At 38.0% G+C, this 23,946-nt stretch overlaps 1 protein-coding gene across 1 annotated transcript; it reads left to right on the top strand.

The window, feature by feature from the left end:
* Positions 1 to 2,962: 2,962 nt before the first annotated feature.
* Positions 2,963 to 23,946, top strand: LOC117478193 (exocyst complex component 3-like). Its single transcript, XM_034125174.1, has 11 exons — positions 2,963 to 3,123; positions 17,138 to 17,603; positions 18,181 to 18,298; positions 19,587 to 19,676; positions 20,698 to 20,798; positions 20,887 to 20,988; positions 22,017 to 22,137; positions 22,245 to 22,352; positions 22,754 to 22,909; positions 23,011 to 23,132; positions 23,280 to 23,946. Exons 1-11 carry the CDS (start codon positions 3,036 to 3,038, stop codon positions 23,425 to 23,427), a joined length of 1,620 nt encoding a protein of 539 aa, XP_033981065.1. The 5' UTR covers positions 2,963 to 3,035; the 3' UTR covers positions 23,428 to 23,946.

The raw sequence follows: 23,946 nt of genomic DNA, 5'->3' as shown, positions 1-23,946 counted from the left end.
AGCTCGTCTCCGGCGTGGTCTGGTCCCAGGCACTCGACACCGTGCTGGTGGGGATCGGCGCCCACTATTAAGCCGGGCATGAGGGACAGGACCGGATTTCCTGCAGTGGCGACTCCATTCGCTTGCCTGGAGGTAAGATACTTTTTTTACTTGTTTCGAATGCTTTTCTCAGGTGTTATCCCGCTCGCTGAAGAGAAAAGGATGACAGTCAGGAGGTGTAGCTGCCTTATATACTGTGAGCCTGCGCGCGCATTCAGGTAGGCTCGCCCTGATTGGCCGGCTACGTTTATACAACTTCAGTGTGTGAACGCTCGCGTATCATTTGTTAAGATCACTGTTACAGATTGTGGAAAAGGTAGGACCCAAAATGCAGACTACATAAAGGTAAAGATCTATAAGCAAAAGCAAGCTTTATTTAACAAGCCGATCAACATAACACCAAGATCGTGACATCATTGATGAGAGTAGTATCCAGTGGCGTCGCCTGGCCTGGGCATCCGGGGCTTTAGCCCCGAATGTTTTTTCTGTAGCCCCGGACAATTCTCCCTCAATAATATAATGCATTAACCGTGCTTTACGTGAACCTCATCATGACACAAGAGAGGACGGCAGCACTGTAATTTCCCGTGTTCAGTGAATGCAACAGAGGCATGACACCAGACCAATCAGAGAGTTGCATGGAAATAAACGTGTGCTTGTGTCATTCAAGCTCGGCTCTGTGTGTGTGTGTGGCAATAGCGCATTTAGTGTGATAGAGAGAGAGAGAGGGAGAGAGGGGGAGAGAGGGGGAGGGAGGGACCGGTGACTGTCAGCATGGACCGTGTTGTTAGCATCTGGTTAGCTCGCTGCACTAACGGACATAAGGAGCTGTTTGTTCCACAAGAAGCTGGAGGAGAGTCCTCTCCTCTCAGACTGAGAGACTCAGGTGAGCTAAAGGACTCTCTGAGTGTTTAGATACATAACTTTAGTCTAAGTTATCTCAGTGGGTCTCAAACGGTTTGGTCACAAATTATTCAAAAGATTATTTCCGCGGGACACCTTCATATGATAATTATAGTTATTAAAAAAAAGAGAATAAAGGAAAAACAGTTATGAAATACTATATGGCAGTAAAACAAGAATAGAGTTTAAAAGGGGAGTGATTAGTAAAATATCCATAAAGAAAAAGTACATCTGTTTACAGTTCTGCTTCATATGGGTGTTGAGAGAGAGGTATCCATAGATCTCTTCATTTTGCTCTCAAAGTGCACCAGATTGATGCATTTAACTTCAATATTTAAAAAAAAATCTTCCCGGGGGAGCATCCCCCCGGATCACTCATAAAAAATACCACTTTACCCCTGCCTATATGCCGTGAGCTGATTATCGAGCCTTCATTGTAACAGTCGCGGGTGTACTGTGTGTGTGCGTGTGGGGGGTGTACTGTGTGTGTGCGTGTGGGGAGTGTTGCAGTAAAAAATGCCACTGTAGTGCCACCGCCACTGTGGGCTAAGCCCCGAATGTTTTCGGTCCAGGCGACGCCCCTGGTAGTATCCATAGAGTCCAGTAGAGGGTGGAGCCTGTGTGAGATAGAACCAGCTCTCCTGATCTTGGATAATGGATTTGCTCTCTGTGCTCTGTCTGTGTGTGTGAGAGAGATATTGGAAATAATCCCAGATAATTCATCTTTAACGGCTTTCTCTCAAGGGGGAATTTTGTGAAAATTGTATTTAGGCACACCCACCCACACCCACAGACTCACACACACACACACACACACACACACACACACACACACACACACACACACACACACACACACACACACACACACACACACACACACACATTGATTTTACTTTGGATGCCTTTCATTTTCAGAACAATGTGCTCGTTTGAGAAAGCTATCTACAAGTGAAGTTGCAAATATCTTTATGACTCAGCACGATGCACGTCATGCACATTTGATATTTCATCTTTTGTACGCGGGTTAACAATTACTTCTGTTTCCGCCTTTCATTTTCCATTGAAGTGTTGCATCATGCTTAAATGTAACTGTAAACACATGTTTGGTATGTTGTTGTTCAAGTTGGTGTGTACTGTACAAGACAAAGCTGACCTTATTTACACCTTTAAAAATGTGTTTTATGTAACATTTTCAAAACTACAGTAAATGTTTAGGTACGAGCATCAATGATAAATATTTTGTTGAGTTGATTACTTTCAAATGTTTCCAAAAAAAATTAAAACCAGAGAATGCTGTTTTGTAAACGATTGTTTTTAAGGTCAACAATCAACATATTTAACATATATATTATAATCACAATATAATAAATCATTATATCATTATAACAAAAACGATATAAATGTGGTTATTATTATTATTATTATAAAATGTATGCACTTTTATACATAAATGATAACTAAATAATAATACAATAATTATAAAGTATTAATAGTTAACTAATAATAATAATAATGTATATATAATAAAACCACTACAACTTATATAAATAATACAACAATATATTTATATTAACACTAATAATAATAATAATAAAACCAGCCCTACAAATAAAAAAGATGTCCATTATTATTATTATTATTATTATTAACGATAATGATTAAAATAATAATGGATTTTTTTGTAGGAGTGTTTTTATTATTATTTATTTATTATTATTATTATTATTATTATTATTATTATTATTATTATTATTATTATTATTATTATTATTATTATTATTATTATTATTATTATTATTATTATAATTATTATTATTAGTGTTAATAAACAGTCGTAGTAGCTGTAGTAGTAGTATTAATATCTCATTTCTAACGTTCACCCATCCGACTGGAACCAGTTACAGTTAAGGGGAAACTGAAAGTGAAAGTGCTGGAGGATGAGGTGAGGGAAAACCCAACTCCTTTCTCTCCTCTATAAAAATAACCCAGGAGCTGCAGACTGAGAAAAAGGCTCGGCCCTGAGGAGGAACGTGATTCACTTCAAGTCACAGCGCGGAGGCACAACCTGTGCAAACTCATTGAAACTGGAGATGAATAAATTCAAGGCATTCGTTGTGAAGAAAAAACAGAGAGAAAGCACGCAGCCTCTAATAGAGAATAACAACGACATACAAGATGGTAAGACTCTTTTTGGATCATCAAGTGATCTTCTTTTATATGTAGACTATAAATAACATCTTCTACTGTTGTCTGTCTTCGTAGTATATTTGTTTTGCTACAGCTTGAAAAAAAGGCCTTGATTTAGTATTATTTTAAGTAATATTTTCTTAAGTGTGACAACTGAGAACTGAGTTATGAAAAGTGTTGCATGCTTAATCTTAAGTACAAGTACAAGCAACAAATACTTAAAGTGTTAAAAGTACAAGTACTTATTGGCATATAAATAGGGATCTTCAATTAAAGGTGGAGCTCTTTTTCCTTTTAAACAGCTGGGTAACTTAATTTAACATACATCATGATCAAAATCTGAATGTTTAAAGCAGGGGTGCCCAACCTTTTTTGAACCGAGAGCTACTTTTAAAGTTGCCAGTCTGCCGAGATCTACCAGTCCAAATAGAGAGGCGTAGTCATTACTGACAGCCTACTACCAGGTAAATACACACTTCTACTTGTATAAAACTGACCTTTGTACCATTAATACTTCATAAAATACTGCAGATCCTTTATCTTACCTCTTTCTAATCTACACACATACAAGTATTTAACTGAAGTTACACAACAGTGTTGTTGATACAGAGTTGGAGTTTATTCACACGTCACATACTACAGTGGGTAATGTTTTAAGAAGCATTGAACAGTGCTGCCACATATGACACAGGAAAAAAAGAAAAGACTCTGAACCCTTTCTTTGCCATTATATAAAAATAGTGTTGCTACAAAAGTATAAATTAGGCTTACTAATAAGACAACTCAGATCTGAAGCTACACAGGAATCTGCTGCCAAAGTGCAATAAAAAAGACTTAATAGATTAATAGAATCAAACCCTTTTTTTGTTGCATTTTAGTAGAGTATAAAAAGAAATGCCTTTAAAATAGGATGCAAGCAACACTAGTTTCTTAACCTGAATTGATAATAGACTATAATCAATTTAAGTTTGCATTCTTATACCATTTTGTACAATAATTATAATGAATAAGTTCAAACAAACTAAAACTTACAGCTGATTAATAACGGTATCTAACTTGAGTTTTTATTATATCAAAAACCTGTTGAAATGCTACTGTTATTTTTACTGTCCCCAAAAAGCGCGTCGGCAGCCTCCAGGAATGCTTCTTTCACAACTTCGCCGCCTTTGAAAGACTTCAACTTCATGTGTTTCGCAAGAACGTGACTGACACGATAAGATGCTATGGTAGCAGCCTTGCTCTCGTTGTTGAGCCTGGTGAAAATGGACTGCTGTGCATTTAGCTGTCCTTTCAGGTCCCTCAACTTTTGGGAGCGTAGGGCAGAATTAGGAGGGAATTCCGTGTCGTAGCGTTTGTGCACTGTTTTGAAATGCCGCTCCTAAATTTCCCTTCTTCGATAAAGCCACGCTCGCATTGCAGATGAGACAGATGAACTTTGAATTGGAATAGATACAAAAATAATCATCCTCCCACTCGGAGTGAAAATGATATATTTTGGGCTTTTTTGCTTCTGCCATAACTGGAGAATTGCGGTCTTGTGTGTGTGCGGACTGTCACTCCTGTGTGTTGACACTAGAGATGGGCGAGTCCTGATTCATCCGGATCATTAACCCGGATCCTAGAAATGAGCTGGTCGTGACGAGTCTCCCCTCTCCATTAACCCGAGTCCTTGAGTCCCACACTTGGTGTGACGTACAAATTAAAACTATAAATTGCGTCACTCGCTACTCTCTTTATAACATGTAAAATCACATTACAACGTACCCCAGTCCATCTGCCTACCCTTTAGCAAGTATACAGTATAGCTGCCTGCCAGAAGTTATCGTTTGGCTCAGGGGAGGGGACGCGGATCAGTGAAACTTCCTGCAGACTCGTGGGGACTCAGAGGAGCCGACGGCTCCTAACCGTAATAGCATAGCAGATCCAGAGATCCATACTCGTCATGTGCACGAGCATAGCCCCTCCTCCAGCACCCGGCTCCCGCGCTATCAACAGTAGACTCGCAGACTCGCAGACAGTTGAGTAAAGTTAGAACGATATTGGCAGATTCGGATTTCACGGATCAATAACGCATGAACAAGACGTTGTTCAAACACAAATTACGTCTCCTAAGTACCGTGGTAAGGTTGACAACGAACTACAATCACATGTTGATAAAAAAAAGCCAATATGCGCCGTCCTCCGAGCTGGACACATTAAATTGGTCTCTTTCCGCAGCCGGAGAAGAAACGAGTGCTCAGGGACCGTCTGCAAAGTGCAACTCCGAAAAAAGAGAATACAATAATATTCAATAACTGTACTATTATACAGTATATTTCTACCAAACTCACTAAACACATCAATAGTCTCCTGTTGGTCATACTACAGCAGAGAATTTGTAAGAATATGGTTTTAAATAATTTTGGTGAATATTTATAATGTAAAATCATCAATAAATATGGCATCATCTTCAATAACTGTAGTAGTGTACAGTATATTTCTACCAAACTCACTACACACATCAATAGTCTCCTGTTGGTCATACTACAGCAGAGAGTTTGGAAGAATATGGTTTTGAATAATTTTGGTGAATATTTGTAAAAATCTTCAATAAATATGGCATCATCTTCAATAACTGTACTATTATACAGTATATTTCTACCAAACTCAATAAACACATCAATAGTCTCCTGTTGCTCATACTACAGCAGAGAGTTTGGAAGAATATGGTTTTGAATAATTTTGGTGAATATTTATAATGTAAAATCATCAATAAATATGGCATCATCTTCAATAATGTTACTATTATACAGTATATTTCTACCAAACTCACTAAACACATCAATAGTCTTCTGGTGGTCATACTACAGCAGAGAATTTGGAAGAATATGGTTTTAAATAATTTTGGTGAATATTTATAATGTAAAATCTTCAATAAATATAATATAATCTTCAATATCTTCACTATTATACAGTGGAGTGCTACCAAACTCACCTCAGACATTAATGGTCCTCTAACTTGCTACACTACAAAAGTGTATTTGAAAACTTATTTTAATGATCGTTATGTTATTTTAAAATAAAGTGTATTGGTAAGTATAAGTTACTGTCAAACAGGAGACCCCTTAATTTTAACCAGAAGCGATTGAAATTTAACTCAAAAGAAGATCTCCTATTTATTCATAAACCATAACACTGTTTTATTGTTCTTTCATTAATTAACTTACAGACTGAATATAGACATGGTATCACCTACATCAAAGCAAGATCCATCAAAAGTAGAACAGTCTTTTAATCATCAATAAACTAGACATCACACACATTGATATATACATATATATGTTACACATTGTATATACAGTATGTTATATATACATTAAGACATTAAACAACTTTTTCATTAGCTATGAAACAGTAAAATAAAGTTAAAATTGAAAAATAAAACATTTCAGGCTTTTCACCTATCTTACTGTACAATATTAATGAACAAATCTACAATGTAATGTCTGACATGGAAAACATCATGAACATCTGTGACTAATTTAATCTGTAAGGGAAAATATATTTAACATCTTAATTAAGTTTTATAATAATTTAAAACTATGGACAGGTGATTATTAATCATTACTTCAGTTGCCCAAAATCTTTAGCAAAGCTTTTTTCTGGATTTTTGTTTGTTTTGTACAAAATTCAGCTTTCATTTTGCCGATTTCAAATCACTGGCTGGGCTGGATTTTCCCCCACATGCCGTTTATAAGCGCACTAGTTCTATTGTGGTAGTAGTTCTAACAAGCCTTACCTCCCCAAATCCTGGTACCTCTGGTAAAAGTTACACAAACTCTTACATAGCCTCTTTAGTTAGGGATGATACACAACACACAATACCACAGGGTATCTTTTGTTGGTATTAGTGCAGCAGTCATTCCGAGGCACTGCGTGTGAAACCATCTTCCACAAGTTTCACACTGAATCTACATGGGGATAAATACAACAAAGATATTAAGAAAATGTCAAGTGTAGGACATTTGTAAAGCAGGCATATTCATTTATATTTTATAGAGATTATACTTTTTTTTTTTATATAAATACTTGTTGTTATTCAGGTTTATCTGTACTGTGCTAAAACTTTAACAAATTATAAGAAAAACAAAAGGAAACCTGTCATGCATAAAAATATACAAAATGTCATTACTTTTATGTTATTACTGAAATCTAACTCCAGATGATCTATATAGTATGTATTATTCAGATTATCTTCTGGAGTTTCAAAACAACTCATCATTTAGTCTCACCCAAACAGCATCAACAGCAGTTGTGGGCAGGTCCTCAATTCCACAGAAGGAACAGAAGTCATCCTTTGAAACTGAAAAAATAACAGGTGTATTACTGTTCAATTTACAGGAAGCGATCCATATATTCATTTCATATTTTTGGCTAATACCTGATCCTTTGAGAATTTCTTCTGCCATGTCTCTTCGTAGATTTTGAAGAGATTGTTTTGATGAGTTGATGTGAAACGTCTGTGGTATTTTCGGAAATTCCTTCACTGTCATCTTGGCCATCTGGACAGATGGTAAAATAACATGACGTTATGACGTGTTTTTGAATTTCCCTTTAAAATAAAATGCTTTATTATTAATGAACACAACATGTTGCATTGAATCACCTGCATGACAAAGGCTCCACAACTGGTGGCATCTTTCTGGAAGGTGTGGGTTATCTTTCCTGGCTGCCATTTAATGTTAACCCAGTCCTCTTTTCCCAGTCTGTTCCGGCGCATCTTGAAATACTCTCTATAGAACAATCGGAACATTTTTTAAATGTGCGCTTACTCTTTGCCTTTACCAAATGTGCGTTTAACCAATGTATTTTCCTGTAATATATTTTATATTACCCAAATTTGTAACCAGCCTTTCTGGAGTCCTCAACTTCATTTGACCCTTGCAGAGGATCAACCACATAAATGTGGTTTGAAAGGGCATGGAGGTACTGTTTTAAAAAGTAGCATACCATATAATTAAACCAAACCTTTTTCAATATGTCAGCAGCAACAATAATGTATCAGCTTTTCTTCAAAAATGAAAACCACAGTTAACTAATAGATTCACAAAAGCTATTAAAAGTAATACTAAAATAATAACTACCCATTTTAAATGGGTATATTTAAGACTTAAAAGTATTGAAATAATTAAAGATGTCAGATCAGATGAAAGAAAGTTGCACAATTTGGGGTCAGAAGACTCAAATCTTTAGTGGAGCAGTAGTGACCACCAATGAGAAATGGTTGAATGAGTACTTATTTTGGACTACATTTTATATTGTTTCCCTATGATATAGATGAAGAACATGAAGACATTAAAACTAAAAGAAGCATTTTTAAACCAATCCTGAGGCAAAGATGCATTTACAAAATGGGGCTGCATGAGATACACATTTTAGTCTTAACTCTGTCACAGTATATGAGTAATGTATTACAATATTTTTTAATAGCAATGTATATTTAGTTGTATGCATTTGAATAAATGTAATCATACATCTTCAAAGTAATATTTGATTAACTTGAAATGTGCAAACCCTGAGCAAAACATGCTGTAAAAGCAGCTACAGTATTACTACACGAGTAGCTGTATACTCACCACAAACTTCCAGTGCACATTTCTTATATTGACAAATCCAATGGCTCCATCATATAGATCAAATGTGACCTGAAAAAATTAGGGAATATGTAAACATAAGTGTTATTTTCTATAATATACAGGTGCAAAACAATAATTTAATTTACACAGTATTCATTATTTATTTTTCTCAACAGGAACAAGAAAAAAAGGGAAGCTTATATTCTAAATGTATTGGTTAAAAACAACACAAATGTCTCCAAAAACTACATACATGATTATAATATTGCTGGAAGTTGCCTGTAGACACAGTTCAGTCTCCTTTCTCAAGCCTACAATACTAAAAGGGATGAAAATACTTTGAATAATCAGTTTTACTCACCTTTTTTAGCTCTTGCCTGGCCATCTGCTCTCGTGTGCCGTGTAGGATTACACCCATGGTGTAGTGATCCAGGAGGTATAGACGGCCAGCATTATCCTTCAGGTTGAGGATGCCTCTAATGTAACATTCTATTACCTTTTGGATAAATTGTAGGGGAAATAATCATACAAAATGCCAGCTAATATAGAGGCCAAAGTCGGTTTTAATCACATCATTGTCAGATCATTTTAGAATGGATCAATTATGCAAAACCTTTGCTAAAACTGGTCTATCTAAAGTCACACTCCAGATGGACTGGCCTAACAATTTACTTGGATATCATTTTGTGTAGCACAAATTACATACTTTTTGTCAACAATTGAATCATTAACATATGACTTATGTGAGATGAGCAGACCGGTACAGCATAAGTTTTAATAAATACTTGCCTCGCCTATGATGAGTTCATCAGGTCTCAAACTCTGAAATTCTCTGTGCCTCAGGGTGAAATGATGCTTCTCTTCAGCATGTCTTACAACAGCCACAACAACTTCAGTTGGTTTGCATGTCCAAAGGGCATCAACCTAAAATGAAATGAACAATGGTATCATAATAACTTCATACAGCATTTGCCATTAATTCAATTTTAAATACTTTTAATGCACTATACATTTTGTACGTTTTCTATGAAAGATTGGCTCATGCTAAAACGTTTTTAATGCTTTCTTAACATTGTTTTTATAGCTCGAAGAATTGCTTACTTTTGTTACTCTGTTTAAAGCATACATTTTAATATAGCAAAACAATACCTCTGTTGCAGGCTTGGACCCTTTACTTGTGGGGTCATTGCTACTGTTCTTCACATCTGTGCTGCTCTGAATATCTTCGCCAGTGTTCAGAGTTAACTTTGCTCTTTTTGGAACTGGAAGAATGTCTGGAGTGGTGTAATATTTGGAGCTGGCAGTGCGAGGCTTTGCTCCATCTCTCTTTGCCCAACCTTCCTTAGATTGACTGATGTCTTTTGGTAGCAATGTTTTGAGGAGTAACTGCTCAGATAAGTGATGTGCCATTATGTGTTCTCTGTACCTCCCCTGTAGAGAGCCATACATTGTTCTGATGAATGCCGCTGGCCTCAGTCGTCTCTGCTTTTTTAGAATAGAATGTTTGACTATTCCAAACCATCTCTCCACATGGCAGTTTGTGTCCCTTGTTTTACTTTGGCCAAATGTGTCTTCCTCTGTGTCAGTTGCATATCTTTTCAAATTCCCCAACAGCAGCCCACTCCAAAGGGGAAAAATCCCTAGATAGTTGTCAAAAAGGACATCAACAATGCCAGGGCAAAAGTATGGATTTTCATCCTGTGGGGTTTCGACCTCCTCTTTTTCAAGCTCTCCCTGTACCTCCTCCATGACCTTCCTAAACTCATATGTGAAGGGAGATCTGCCAACAATTGTGTGGGCATTTCTTCTTTCTTCATCATCTTCCTCCTGAGTTAAGGGGCTGTCTCCTAACTTGTCCCCCTCTTCCATGTCGGGAATCCTGCATTCTTTTATGAAGTCCTTCACGGCCTTCAGATGGATCAGGACAGTATTGGAATTGTGCTTTCCAATTAACACAGTGCACAGCGAGCGGAAGATTTTTAGTGCTGTGGTCATTGAAGTAGCATTTTGCAACCTGGTAAATGCAAATGTTGCAAATTCCTTCAAACCCTTGTCTGCAGTTCTTCTCCCAATTGACTGTGCTACAGCTTTCAGCACGTGTGCAGAGCAAATGTGTAGCACTGTCAACATTCGGATTTCCTTCCATGACTTCAGCGTTGAACAGATAGCAAAAGCCCTGTCCAAGTAACTGACAATGCTCTCCTTGTTAAAAGAAAGGAGAACACTTTGGAGCAGGGCCCAGCTGTAGTCTGTTTCTACCTGATGTACTTTTATTTTAGTGTACTGTGACAGTTTGCGGAGGAACTGCATTAGCCAGAATGTGATTGGTGTATGGAGTGTTCATTTGTCAGCATTTCACAGACTGGGAGGGGAGGTACTTTGCTGACCACCTCCAGGAAGAGTGAGGCAGTAATAAAGCACTCTTTTGGTCTGACCTGGAACTTTGGATGCAACATTACCTGTTAGCATCTAGATATAGGGTCAGCGGTGTCTTCTTTCTCAGGTGTTGCACAACTATGTTTACTCCGGTTTCAGAATACATATGTACTCCAAATGGGTCAACTTGAAAATGCTGTATGTACCCCAGGCATCCTGCGATAATTTGAGTCACATTCCTTAATGATCATTTGTGTGAGGTACATCTCCATGAAAACATCCTCATGGATTCTTTTACCTCTTCTTCCTTCTGAACGTATCACTTTGAGAACATTTTTGTTCAGACTGCGGGTTATGTTTCCTGAAATCAGTTCAGCAACAGGTGTTTTTTTAAGTTTACTGTAAAATACTTGACTCACTCCTTTATGCAGGGCTCTTGCAATTCTGCCTCTTCTTCTGTTTGCTGCTGGTCAGAATTTTTTCTCATTTGCTTTGTGTGCCATTTTCCCTCTTTGCAGCACAGATATTTTAACAAGGGTGTCTCCCACTGGCTCATTTTGGATTTTAAAGAAGAATTTGGCCCTGCAGGAAGGGAATGTACAAACTGCACAGATGTTTAAGTACGGACTTTTAATTTTCCTGCTGTTAGGAGTTTTTATGTGGTGACTCTTGAAGGCAAGTGTACAACAGGGATTTTTATCTCGAAAACTCTTGTACAACACGTCGGTCCACGGTTGCCTCAGTTTGTTTGAACCCGTCAATGGAACAATCTTTTGCCATTTCTTTCGATTTACTGTTATTCTGAACCTTTTAGATACTACTGGCAACTTCCGCCAATGTGTTTTGGGGCCTGTGTTTTTATTGTCATCTTGTGCTCCTCTTTGCAAATTCTGTTCTTCAGTTTCTGCCTCATTGATTTCTATGTCCTCATCTGATAACTGGTCATCTACTTCTCGTCCACTCTGAGAAGACATCCTTTCTTGTTTGTCTTCTGCCTCATTGATTTCTATGTCCTCATCTGATAACTGGTCATCTACTTCTCGTCCACTCTGAGAAGACATCCTTTCTTGTTTGTCTTCTGCCTCATTGATTTCTATGTCCTCATCTGATAACTGGTCATCTACTTCTCGTCCACTCTGAGAAGACATCCTTTCTTGTTTGTCTTCTCCTTCTTTATTTTCTGTGTCCTCATCTGATACCTTATTCTGAATCATGCTCAGAGGTAAGTCCTTTGTAAGACAGTCTTCAGAACATGCCCCTCCAACATCTCTCTCGTTTTGATTTTCCTCCATTACCTGAACTTCCTTCTGCTCTAATGATTTTTGGCGTTTATAGATCAAATCCCTCAATCCTTTTCGATTGTTGGTCCATACAACCCACAGCCAATGACGGTTTTTCTTATCATCATGACCAAAAAGGATTAGAGCGAGTTCCGACCAAATATATGAAGAATGTCCTGTATCTCTTTTGGTAATGTGAACACTCTTCATTGCTCGGACCAAAGCTTCCATTCCACCAGCCATTGCCCATAAGTCCTTCCTCTGGGCCCTGTTTCCTTTTTTAACTCTTCCCATTATTTTCAAATTGCATCTAACCTAGGAAAAGGAGGACAGGCAAAGCTAAATATTTGTTTTCAATATAAAAAGAGTTTGAAGTAAACTTTTTAGAAGTACATATAAGAAAAAAACTGTGGCCAAATATGTAACACTAAGTTGGGTTTTTGTTTTGGTTTGCAAAACTAGTCATTTGTCATTTTAATATGTGTAATATTACATAACAGGAACAAATAACATTTGTTTGTAGTTTAAATTCAGTAACATTTCAGTTGATCAAATACTAACAAGATGAGCTCAAACGTAATTGTCTAAACAGGTATATAAGCATAGCTTAAATGACTGTTAGTAACTTCAATGAAAAGACAATAAAATAAAATAATACTTACATATAACCTTGGAACAGGAGTGGAGGCATGTTTTCAAAGAAGTCCCAGCGCATTAATGTACTGAAAGTGTTATATTTAGGCAAAATGTGTCCTCTGTGTCAGTAGCATACATTTTAAAAAATGTCTATCCTCATAGTTTGCTGTAAGCACTGAAAAACGGCATGATCCATGCATGCTTTATTGAAGGCAAGTGATTGGCTGGAGGCTTGATTGCTCTAAATACTTCATTTGATTGGTTTAAACTCTTCACCCTTTTGCCATGGACCAATTTTTTTTCTTTTAAGGTGTGGCAGCTGATCTTTAGAGGTGAAATAAAAAGTAAAGTATATTATCGTGTACATCATCTGCACCTGAAGATGTTTTCACGATTCGGCTTCATTTCTAGTCCTAAATCCTAGTCCTAATTTATTGCACTAAGAAGTACTTGCACTAATGTCCAACTCATGTTTCTTGTTGATTGTGTTTTTTATATGTATTACTTACTTTTATACCCTTGTTTAGCTAGAACTTTCTTAAGTTGTTTATATATATATGTTGTTTTTGTTCACGCTGTGGGACTGTAAGAAACGGCATTTCAATGTTTCTGTATAACACATGTGGAAAATGTGACACTAAAGTTGACTTTAACTTCAACTTTGGCTAAATCTGTAATATTTAGTTTTGTTCACAAAAATATTTATACAAATGTATCGGTGGAGTATAACAAACAGGAGACTATACCGATTGTAAGTCGCTTTGGATGAAAACGTCAGCTAAATGTAATATTAATGTGTAGTGAGTTTGGTAGTAATAAACTGTATAATAGTAACGTTATTGAAGATGATGCCATATTTATTGATGATTTTACATTATAAATATTCACCAAAATTATTCTAAACCATATTCTTCCAAACTCTCTGCTGTAGTATGACCAACAGGAGACTATTGATGTGTGTAGTGAGTTTGGTAGAAATATACTGTACACTACTACAGTTATTGAAGATGATGCCATATTTATTGATGATTTTACATTATAAATATTCACCAAAATTATTCTAAACCATATTCTTCCAAACTCTCTGCTGTAGTATGACCAACAGGACACTATTGATGTGTGTAGTGAGTTTGGTAGAAATATACTGTATAATAGTAACATTATTGAAGATGATGCCATATTTATTGATGATTTTACATTATAAATATTCACCAAAATTATTCAAAACCATATTCTTCCAAACTCTCTGCTGTAGTATGACCAACAGGACACCATTGATGTGTGTAGTGAGTTTGGTAGAAATATACTGTGCACTACTACAGTTATTGAAGATGATGCCATATTTATTGATGATTTTACATTATAAATATTCACCAAAATTATTCAAAACCATATTCTTCCAAACTCTCTACTGTAGTATGACCAACAGGACACTATTGATGTGTGTAGTGAGTTTGGTAGAAATATACTGTACACTACTACAGTTATTGAAGATGATGCCATATTTATTGATGATTTTACATTATAAATATTCACCAAAATTATTTAAAACCATATTCTTCCAAATTCTCTGCTGTAGTATGACCACCAGAAGACTATTGATGTGTTTAGTGAGTTTGGTAGAAATATACTGTATAATAGTAACATTATTGAAGATGATGCCATATTTATTGATGATTTTACATTATAAATATTCACCAAAATTATTCAAAACCATATTCTTCCAAACTCTCTGCTGTAGTATGACCAACAGGACACTATTGATGTGTGTAGTGAGTTTGGTAGAAATATACTGTATAATAGTAACATTATTGAAGATGATGCCATATTTATTGATGATTTTACATTATAAATATTCACCAAAATTATTCAAAACCATTATTCTTCCAAACTCTCTGCTGTAGTATGACCACCAGGAGACTATTGATGTGTGTAGTGAGTTTGGTAGAAATATACTGTACAATAGTGAAGTGATTGAATATTATTGTATTCTCTTTTTTCGGAGTTGCACTTTGCAGACGGTCCCTGAGCACTCGTTTGTTCTCCGGCTGCAGATAGAGACCAATGTAATGTGCCCAGTTTGGAGGACAACATGTATTGGCTTTTTTTTATCAAAATGTGATTGTAGTTCGTTTTCAACCTTACCACGGTACTTAGGAGACGTAATTTGTGTTTGAACAACGTCTTGTTCATGAGTTATTGATCCGTGAAATCCGAATCTGCCAATATCGTTCTAACTTTACTCAACTCTCGCAGACTCGCAGACTCGCAGACTCGCAGATTCGCAGATTCGCAGATTCGCAAATCCTGACTCGCTGCAACACACAGCGGATCAGACTCGTGCGGACTCGGAGCTGTAACCATATAGCAGCAGATCCAGAGATCCAGCAGACTCGTCCTCAGGTACGAGTCAACAGCAGACTCAGATTCGCAAATCCTGACTCACTGTTCTGCAACACACAGCAGAGCAGACTCGTGCGGACTCGGAGCCGTATATAGCAGCAGATCCAGAGATCCAGCAGACTCGTCCTCATGCACGAGTCCACAGCAGACTCAGATTCGCCAAATCGCAAAATAACCCTTTTTTTTGTGATCAACATTTTTTATTAAAGCAAAAATACACTGTGTAGCGGAGGTTAATATAACGTCAGTTTAATAGATAGATAGATAGATAGATAGTACTTTATTGATCCCAAATTGGGAAATTGTTGTTGTTACAGCAGCATAAGGCATTTTACAATAAAACAAAACTACAAAATATACAAGAATAGAAAGAAAAATAAAATAAAATATAAAATATACATGTCGAAATAGAAAATATACATGCAGATATTACATATATATATATATATATATATATATATACAAATATATATATATTCAAAATATATGGAATAATAATATGCTCGTGAAATGCAACAACTTTTCGGTTTCACCGATAGGATTTCTACGGTCTTGGTGATGCTGACTCATATGACTCAAATGACTCGTATGATCCGGATCTCTTCAATGACTGACTCAGAAGACCCTGAGTCCGTAAAAGGATCCGGATTTGCCATCTCTAGTTGACACGGAAAACGTCAGCTAACTAGTGCCCACTACCCACCAGCCACGCCCCGACACATGAAGATTATGTTATAGGACATTAACGATAAAACAGAATATTGTTGTTCTATTTTTAGACACATCTCGCGATCGACCGGTCGATCGCGATTGACTGGTTGGGCACCCCTGGTTTAAAGCAACTAAAGCGATAATAAAGATTATTGTAAAATGTGGAGTCAAAATGCACTTAAGTATAAAGTAGCACAAAATGGAAACATTCAAGTACAGTAACTCAAATTGGCTTTTTCCCTAGAGTAATTAAGTAAATAAACAAATACATCTATATTTAAGTGTGTTTAGATTTTAAAAAAAAAGGATATACAAACAGTAAAAACGGTTAACAGCAGTGTACAAACTGCTGCTGCCATTGGTGTAAATATCAGGTTGGCTGGAATTCCCCTGTAAACCTCGACAAATATCTGACATTAGTTACGCTTGAGGAGAGTCCCACAGAGAGTTGTTGCAGCAGGTTGACGTCTAACTCACACATGGATACTTCTATATCTATATTTAGATATAGCTAACCTGTTATTCTGCTTCGATGTTTTATTACGTTTTAATAAGTGCAGAAAAATGCTGAGCAGCTATCTCAGACTATTTTGCAGGTATTATAAACAAAATAACTTGAGGTGAATGGTGATATGGACAATCAGAGAAAGATTTACAATTTCAATTTAAGGGCAGTGTCTGCAGTTAAATATATTTATAACAGAAAATAGCAGCTCAATGTGCTTTACAATAAACAATAAAGGGGCCCTATTATACCTTTTGGGGTTTCCCCTTTCCTGGAGTTTGTTATAGGTTTTTGTGCATGTAAATGGTCTGCAAAGGCTACAATCCCTGTGTTCCCTCCAGAGGGAGTTTCTCTCCCACAACTGCATCACTGAACAATTTCATCAACCAAATCACACCATTTTTTGTGATATTTAAACAAATGTATCAACATCTCTCATTTACAGTGTTTTGACTTACATTTCACTCTTTTTTTCACAGGATTTGAACAGGCACCATGTACCGAGTATGAAAACCCTTTGGTTCAGAATACCTTGAACATCCACAAAGAACAACGCCTGCAGAGTGAGGAACAGATCACACCTGAGAAACTCGCTGGACTTCTTCAGGTGCCGCTTGAGGATGGATCTTGTTGCTCAACACACCGTCAGCTCAATGCAGAGAAGCAGCATCTCTGCCTCGTACAAAGATCTGTGGACCAACACTTCCCAAAGCTGCCTCCAGATGTGGACCAGAACCTCCATCAGTACCTGGAGAACGTGCAGAAGATGGTTATTACCGAGTTTGTGAGGCTCGGCCCCCCTTTGACACGTATGGGGCTGATGGGAAGTCTGATTGATTGCTACCATCGTGAGACGTTTACTCGCCTCGATGATCTGCTGCAGATCGTCCGATCCTCCAAGAACTCCTTTGGGTTGATGAAATGGGTCCTACATACGTATCTGAGGTATCTTTCTCTACATTTTAAGCCTTTGGATATCTATTTGTTTTGTGGCAATGAGATGGACCCATCCTTGCAAATGGAAGAGACTCTTGATTAAAAAACAATCTTTCCGAAATGGTTGACTTAAATTACAGAATATTTTATCTGGTAAATTTGTGATTTTTTTCTTGTTAATTACCCTTTCCAATCTCAGAACATTTTCAGAATATAACTTCACTTCCCTGGCTCTTTTAAACCTATCCTATCAAGACCCTGAAACATTATGAATACCTCAACTTGAAGGCGTAACGGGCCTTTACTTTTTTTTTTACCTAACCAAATACATTTGATGCTTAAACCCATAGACACTGATCCACGTGTTCATGACATTGACCACATGCCATGAATGATGTCTGTTTTGATCCAAATGCATCGCACAAGCAACCATACCCTTAATGACCCTTAATGAAATGCAAGGTCATAGAGACACTTTGCAGATTTTAAGAATTACCCTAAAAATATTTTCTGAATCATAGATTAATTGATATTGAAATTAAATATTTGTGTGCTCAGTTCTGATGTCATTGTTTTTCTTTCCCAGCCCGGAGATGCTCTGTCATCCTGAACTTCAAGAAATGGATCCCATTAAAAAGGTCGACCTCCTGCTGTTCACCGAGTGGGTGGGAAAAGCAAAGGACAAACTGCTTGAAAATGTGGAGGTAAGAATACTGAATTATGTAAATGTCCATGTTTGGCTATAGTTTGCTCCCAAATGCAGTTAAAAAGATTGAGGTAGGTATGAACAAAACGTGAGCTTTTAAATAAAGGAAGCTGATAACACAAACAGTTTAACACAAAAACAGGGGGCCTAGGCAAGGTAAAACAAAACTATAAAAAACAAAGAAAAACTGAACGAGTAGATACCAGAGAGGCACGAGGAACAAGGATAACACAGGGAAATCAGGCAGGACTGATAGAAGGAAGACGGGAACAAAGCCGCGTTCACACCGGAGTACTTTTCCCCGTACTTTTCGCGTTTAGTTCCGTTAGTACCCCTTATGTCACGTTCACACCAAAAAGAGTACTGAGTGCCGGGAACTTTTACCCCCATTTTTAGTGCCTGCTGAGAGATGGTACTTTCCTGGGGGAAAAAAGTGCCCCAGTTCTGATTGGCTGGGCGAATTGCAAACCACGCCCCGTAAAACTCTGAAATGTTTTGTAGAGCCGCCATTTTATTATCCTCGCATTAGCATTATTAGCATTAGCATTCGCCCAGTGCACAAACGCAGAGAGACTAACTTATGGCAACACAAAATCAAGCATGGGAGCGGTGGAGATGAGGAGGTGTTGGCGTTCTGGCGATTTACTCGGAAGGCTTCAGTAGAAGCTGCTGGGAGTCTCAGCAGCTTCTACTGAAGTCAGTCCCCAACTCCGGGGACTTCCGGCCGGGGACTTCGGGTGGCAGTATACGCCGTGAAGTGGTTTGCGGCCTGCCAGTAAACCCAAAGCAGAAGAAGACGAAGTGACGTCAGCGGCTCATTTACGTAATCTTCCCTCAGGGAACTTATTCCGGTGTGAACGCGATCTGTACTAAGTGCCCTGGGGTAATAAGTGCCAGGGCACTAAGTGCCGGCACTAAGTACAGCAAAGTACTTGGTGTGAACGCGGCTAAAGAGAGCGAACCACCAGAGATCACAGGGGAAGATGCTTATATACCCATAGGACTAATCACTGACACAACACACAGCTGGGGGGAGGGGGCATGCAAAAACACAAAGGGTAGCAGGTGAATAGAATCTGACAATCAAACAGGCGGGAAAATACATAGACAGGAAGTAAATCAAGACAAGACAGGAGGAAATATATTTCAAAATAAAACCGTAAACAAAACCAGGATCATGACAGCAAATGTATGAATTATGCATTCATTTCTCAGTTACCCAGTGTCACTACAACCACAATGCTGAAAACTTCTGATGTGTATTCTGTCATCCTATTGTTGCACAGAACGAGGTCAAAGTGTTCCTGAAGAAAATCCTGCAGAATGAGAGAGACAAAGAAACTGTCAAAGATGACCTGTATGTGGACACTATCCAGGTACAAAGTCTATGGTTACTATGAGAGTTATGGCGCATTTCCACCATGGCGCGGAGCGCGGTTTAAGCGTGCCGTGTCGTGCCGTGCCCGTTTTTGGTTGCGCTTCCACTAGGCCTAGTTACGGCCCGGCCCGGCCCGGGGCCACTTTTTCACCTCTTTTCTGGCCCGACAAAATTGTGGTTCTATCGGGGCCAACAAACAGGGCTGAGTCGGGTTGAGTATGCTAAACTAGAGAGAGCATCGCTGGCAAGGGGGCTACAACTACAACAAGATGGACATATTTGACCGTGATTTAATTGTAATACACGTTTCAAAATGATGCCGAAGTAACAACATACTGATACCGGTTAGTAAAAACCATGAATTAATGCTTTGTCAAGTCTGCAGACAGACGGCAGGCGAAAAACCTTTTCAAATGCGTGTTTTCTAGATGGAGATTGGCTAAGCTAACGCAGTATATGCTCCGACCGTCCACACTCACAACAACGGCCTATACAGACATAAATAAAGCAGCGACTGTACTCGTCATGACACAGGCAGTCTGTGGTGTGTACTTGTTTAACTTTTGTCGAGTTTCTGAACATATATAAGGAGCTGTGAGCTCTGAGTGCTGACAGCTAAAGGCTGTGTTGTTTTTCTGGGGTTCTCATTGAAGATGACGTCACGGCTCCGCCTACACTGCGTTACTATAGTAACTACCCCAGTTCATAAACTGTAATGGAAGCGCAGCATGAAGTGAGCCGGCCCTGTTAAGGCCCAACGCGGCCAAGCAGTACCGAGCGTGGCCGAGGCCGACCGTGTGGTGGAAATGCGCCATTATAGAAAGGACTAGTGTGCATATATGTGTCTATTAATAAAGTATATCTTCCTATATACTCTCTTTTTCAGTACATTATTTGAAATATCTATCTAGTTGTAACTATAAAATGTGATAATTAAATAGTGAATTGCATTATTTATTTTTTTATTTGATTTCCAATGTATCTGTTGAAAAATGTTGTTGTTGTTATTTCTCTTTCAGTGCATTGATGCCATGATCGAGGCGGGGCGACAAATCAGCCAAAAACTGTCTGGCCGCGTGCAGGATGTCTGTTTTCAAGAGCTGCTGAATTTTCTGACACAGTGAGAATAATTTACTGATTTATTTACACATATTAACACCAGTACCTAAAGCATGAATAATCACAATTGCTTTTTATTTGCTTTGTAGGTACACCAATGAGCAGACTGAGATTCTTGAAAAAAAAGCAAAAGTGGACCAACCAGAAATCAAAGATTTCTTCAAGACTTTGAAGAACTGCAAAGAAATCAAGTAAGAAGGGACCTATTCTGCTCATTTTTAGGTTTCATAATTTTGTGACATATCTCCATGCGGTCCGGCAGTGGCTCAGTCAGTAGGGGCTTGGAAAAAAGGACATATTTTGTGAGGATTTTGTAAATGGCAGCAAATTAATTGAGATGGATGAGGAGGGAGCTTTGTGCTTCAACTTTGAAAAGTGACATAAGACACACTACTTTTCAGTGAGATAATGACAGTATATGTCATTTTTTGTATGCGTTTCATACAAATTATGAAGCTATATGACATATTAAATGTGTGTCTTTGTTATATGCAGTAAGTACTTTATGTAATTGTGATGAACTGTTAAATGTCTATTTTTGATAATAAAAGATAAAAAAAAAAAAAAAAAGTAGGGGCTTGGACTGGGAGCTGTAGGGTCGCCTGTTCAAGTCCCCGACCAGCCCTAACATGTGGAGTATGGACTGCTACTTGGAGAGGTCCCAGTTCACCTCCTGCTCTGCCGTGGTGCCCTTGAGCAAGGCACCGGACACCTCCCTTCCCCCCTCACTCCCATTGGTCTCTGGGCGCTGTACAATAGCTGCCCACTGCTCCTAGTACTAGACTCCTGGTACTAGGATGGGTTAAATGTAGAGGCCAAATTTCACTGTGTGTGCTGTGTGCTCTGCATGTGTGACCATTAAAAGAGGGTTTCATCCCTCCCAATTCTATCTATCTATCTATCTATCTATCTATCTATCTATTCTATTCTATTCTATTCTATATTCTATATTCTATCCATCTATCTATCTATCTATTCTATTTAATGTTCTGAAAACTCTTTATTTTTCTCATACTGCCTGTGCTGCAGCACCTCTTTTCACCCTCTGTCTGAAACCAGAGCCCAGTCTGCTCTGATTGGTTAGCTGGTCAGCTTTTTATTGGTCAACCGCTCAGAGATATCACGTACAATGTGTTGAAGTGCTATCCAATAGAAGCGTGAGTGTTACATAGTATTTTCAGGAAGTTAACTTATTTTTCCCCCTGATTTGTCCTCTCAGGCAGTACATCCAGACAAAGGAGATCAAAACATCCCTTCTCAAAGAAACCCTGGCTGTACTTGACAACATGGAGACTTTTACTTTGAAAGTCCTGAAGGAAATCACAGCTGACATGACAGAGGTAGCTATTCAACTTAATCACTGATATAATGTTTTCTTACATGTTTAAAAGTGGATTATGATTTATGCATATATCGAACTAATGTTTATATTTTTGTTAAATCACAGAGGTACCTAAAGAAATACTTCAAATCGGAGAACAAGGAGTTTCTCCTCTTGATCCAGGACTTGAAGCATCTTTTCTCAGAGCTGCAGGGCTTCCAGGGCATCCAAATGGTACGCCTTGAATCCCCCCATTCAAATCTTTATTGTTGAATTTGCATTGACAATGACAAAAGCTTCCTATTTCCTTAAGAGTGTTTGTTTTTCATTTCTGCATAATTTAAAGGTGCTACATCCATTATGTGAAATATCAATATTTAGCTCATTTTTTCCCATTTCTCTTTTCTGCATTTAGTTAAAGTACTTGTGTATAATGCACAACCCTTGATATAATACCAATTAAGACTTTGGCATAAGTCTTCACTTTGGATTTAAATAGAGATATTTGCTGAGGAAAATGTGTAAAACCTATTGTCGTTGATCTATGAATGAATCATAAAGAACATGAAGTTATGCAGGCTTTTGTTTCCTCATATGTGTATCTTAATGCTTTTGTTCTTCTTTGTGTTTCTCAGAGAGTGGTGCACGAGGCCTACAAGCTCGTCACCTACCTTTACCTCAAGCATTTTATCCAGAGAAGTAAGAAAAAACTGTTGAGATGCTGGGGTCCTGATGTTGGCCGAACAGTCAATCAAGATGCTGAAATGCTCCAGGAAACCTTTTCAATGCTGGTAAGTGCTCTTTTCTGTCATAATGAAATTCATTCACCAGCAGCAGGATCACATCTGCTCTGGTTACCGCGTAGAGCCTGACCTGTGATGTTTTGTTTTAGGCTCCTGGTGTGGAACAGTGGCACCTCATGCTGCTCAGTGTCAGAGAACTGGACGAGTGTGAAAGCTTCGATGCTGTGAAGCTCACAGTGGCTAGGATGCATGACGAATATCACACGTGGAGGTAAATCTTTCAAATGTTTTTACACCTATCTTTCTTAATGCTGTCCAATAATGTAGCTTTTGAATTTATTCTGAAATGGGCCATCCAGGAGTACTTTGGTATTTAAAAAATATATATTTGATGCTAAAAAAAGATTTTAATTCACAGCGAGTTCATGGAGATCCTGCCCGCCCTGCTGCGATGGAAAGGCCTTTCTAAACGGAAGATTATGGAGCTGGAGGACATCCTGAAGGACCTCCCCAACTATCAACCCAGAGCAGGATCTGTTTCCTGGTTCTTGTGTTTTTATTGGTGAAGGATGCGCTGCTCTCCAAGAGGATCGACCGAAACAAGCAAAGATGACAGAGCTGAGTGTTCAGAAACCTTCCTGGACACCCTTCTCGAAACATGTCACCTTTGGCAGTGAGTTGTAAGAAAGTTAGGTGAGAGTTTTAGTGATTTTGTTACACTATATGATGCAATTATGGCTGATGATGAGGCCGAATGAGGAAGGACAAGAAGGGAAGAATTGACCAACGATCCATAAAATAAATATAGGGACAGTTGTTTGTTCACGAAATACATTGCAAGACGTTATTTGACATCATTACAAAAAAGAAAATGCATCGGCTTGCCAGAATAAAAATCACGCGAGGGAGGTGCTCATGGGTGAAAACACTACCGCTTCTGTCCACAGGGGGCACCTAAATCACTACAAAATGAACCTTCTTATAGCTGCTTTAAAACTGAAGGGTTTATAGATTGTTATTATTGTTTACGATTTAAGATATTTCGAATATTTATGTGGAACAGTTAAATTGTGTTTCATACTTTA

This window comes from Trematomus bernacchii, unplaced genomic scaffold, assembly GCF_902827165.1.
Source record: "Trematomus bernacchii unplaced genomic scaffold, fTreBer1.1, whole genome shotgun sequence".
Taxonomy (NCBI): domain Eukaryota; kingdom Metazoa; phylum Chordata; class Actinopteri; order Perciformes; family Nototheniidae; genus Trematomus; species Trematomus bernacchii.
This window is presented reverse-complemented; position numbering and strand designations above follow the sequence as displayed.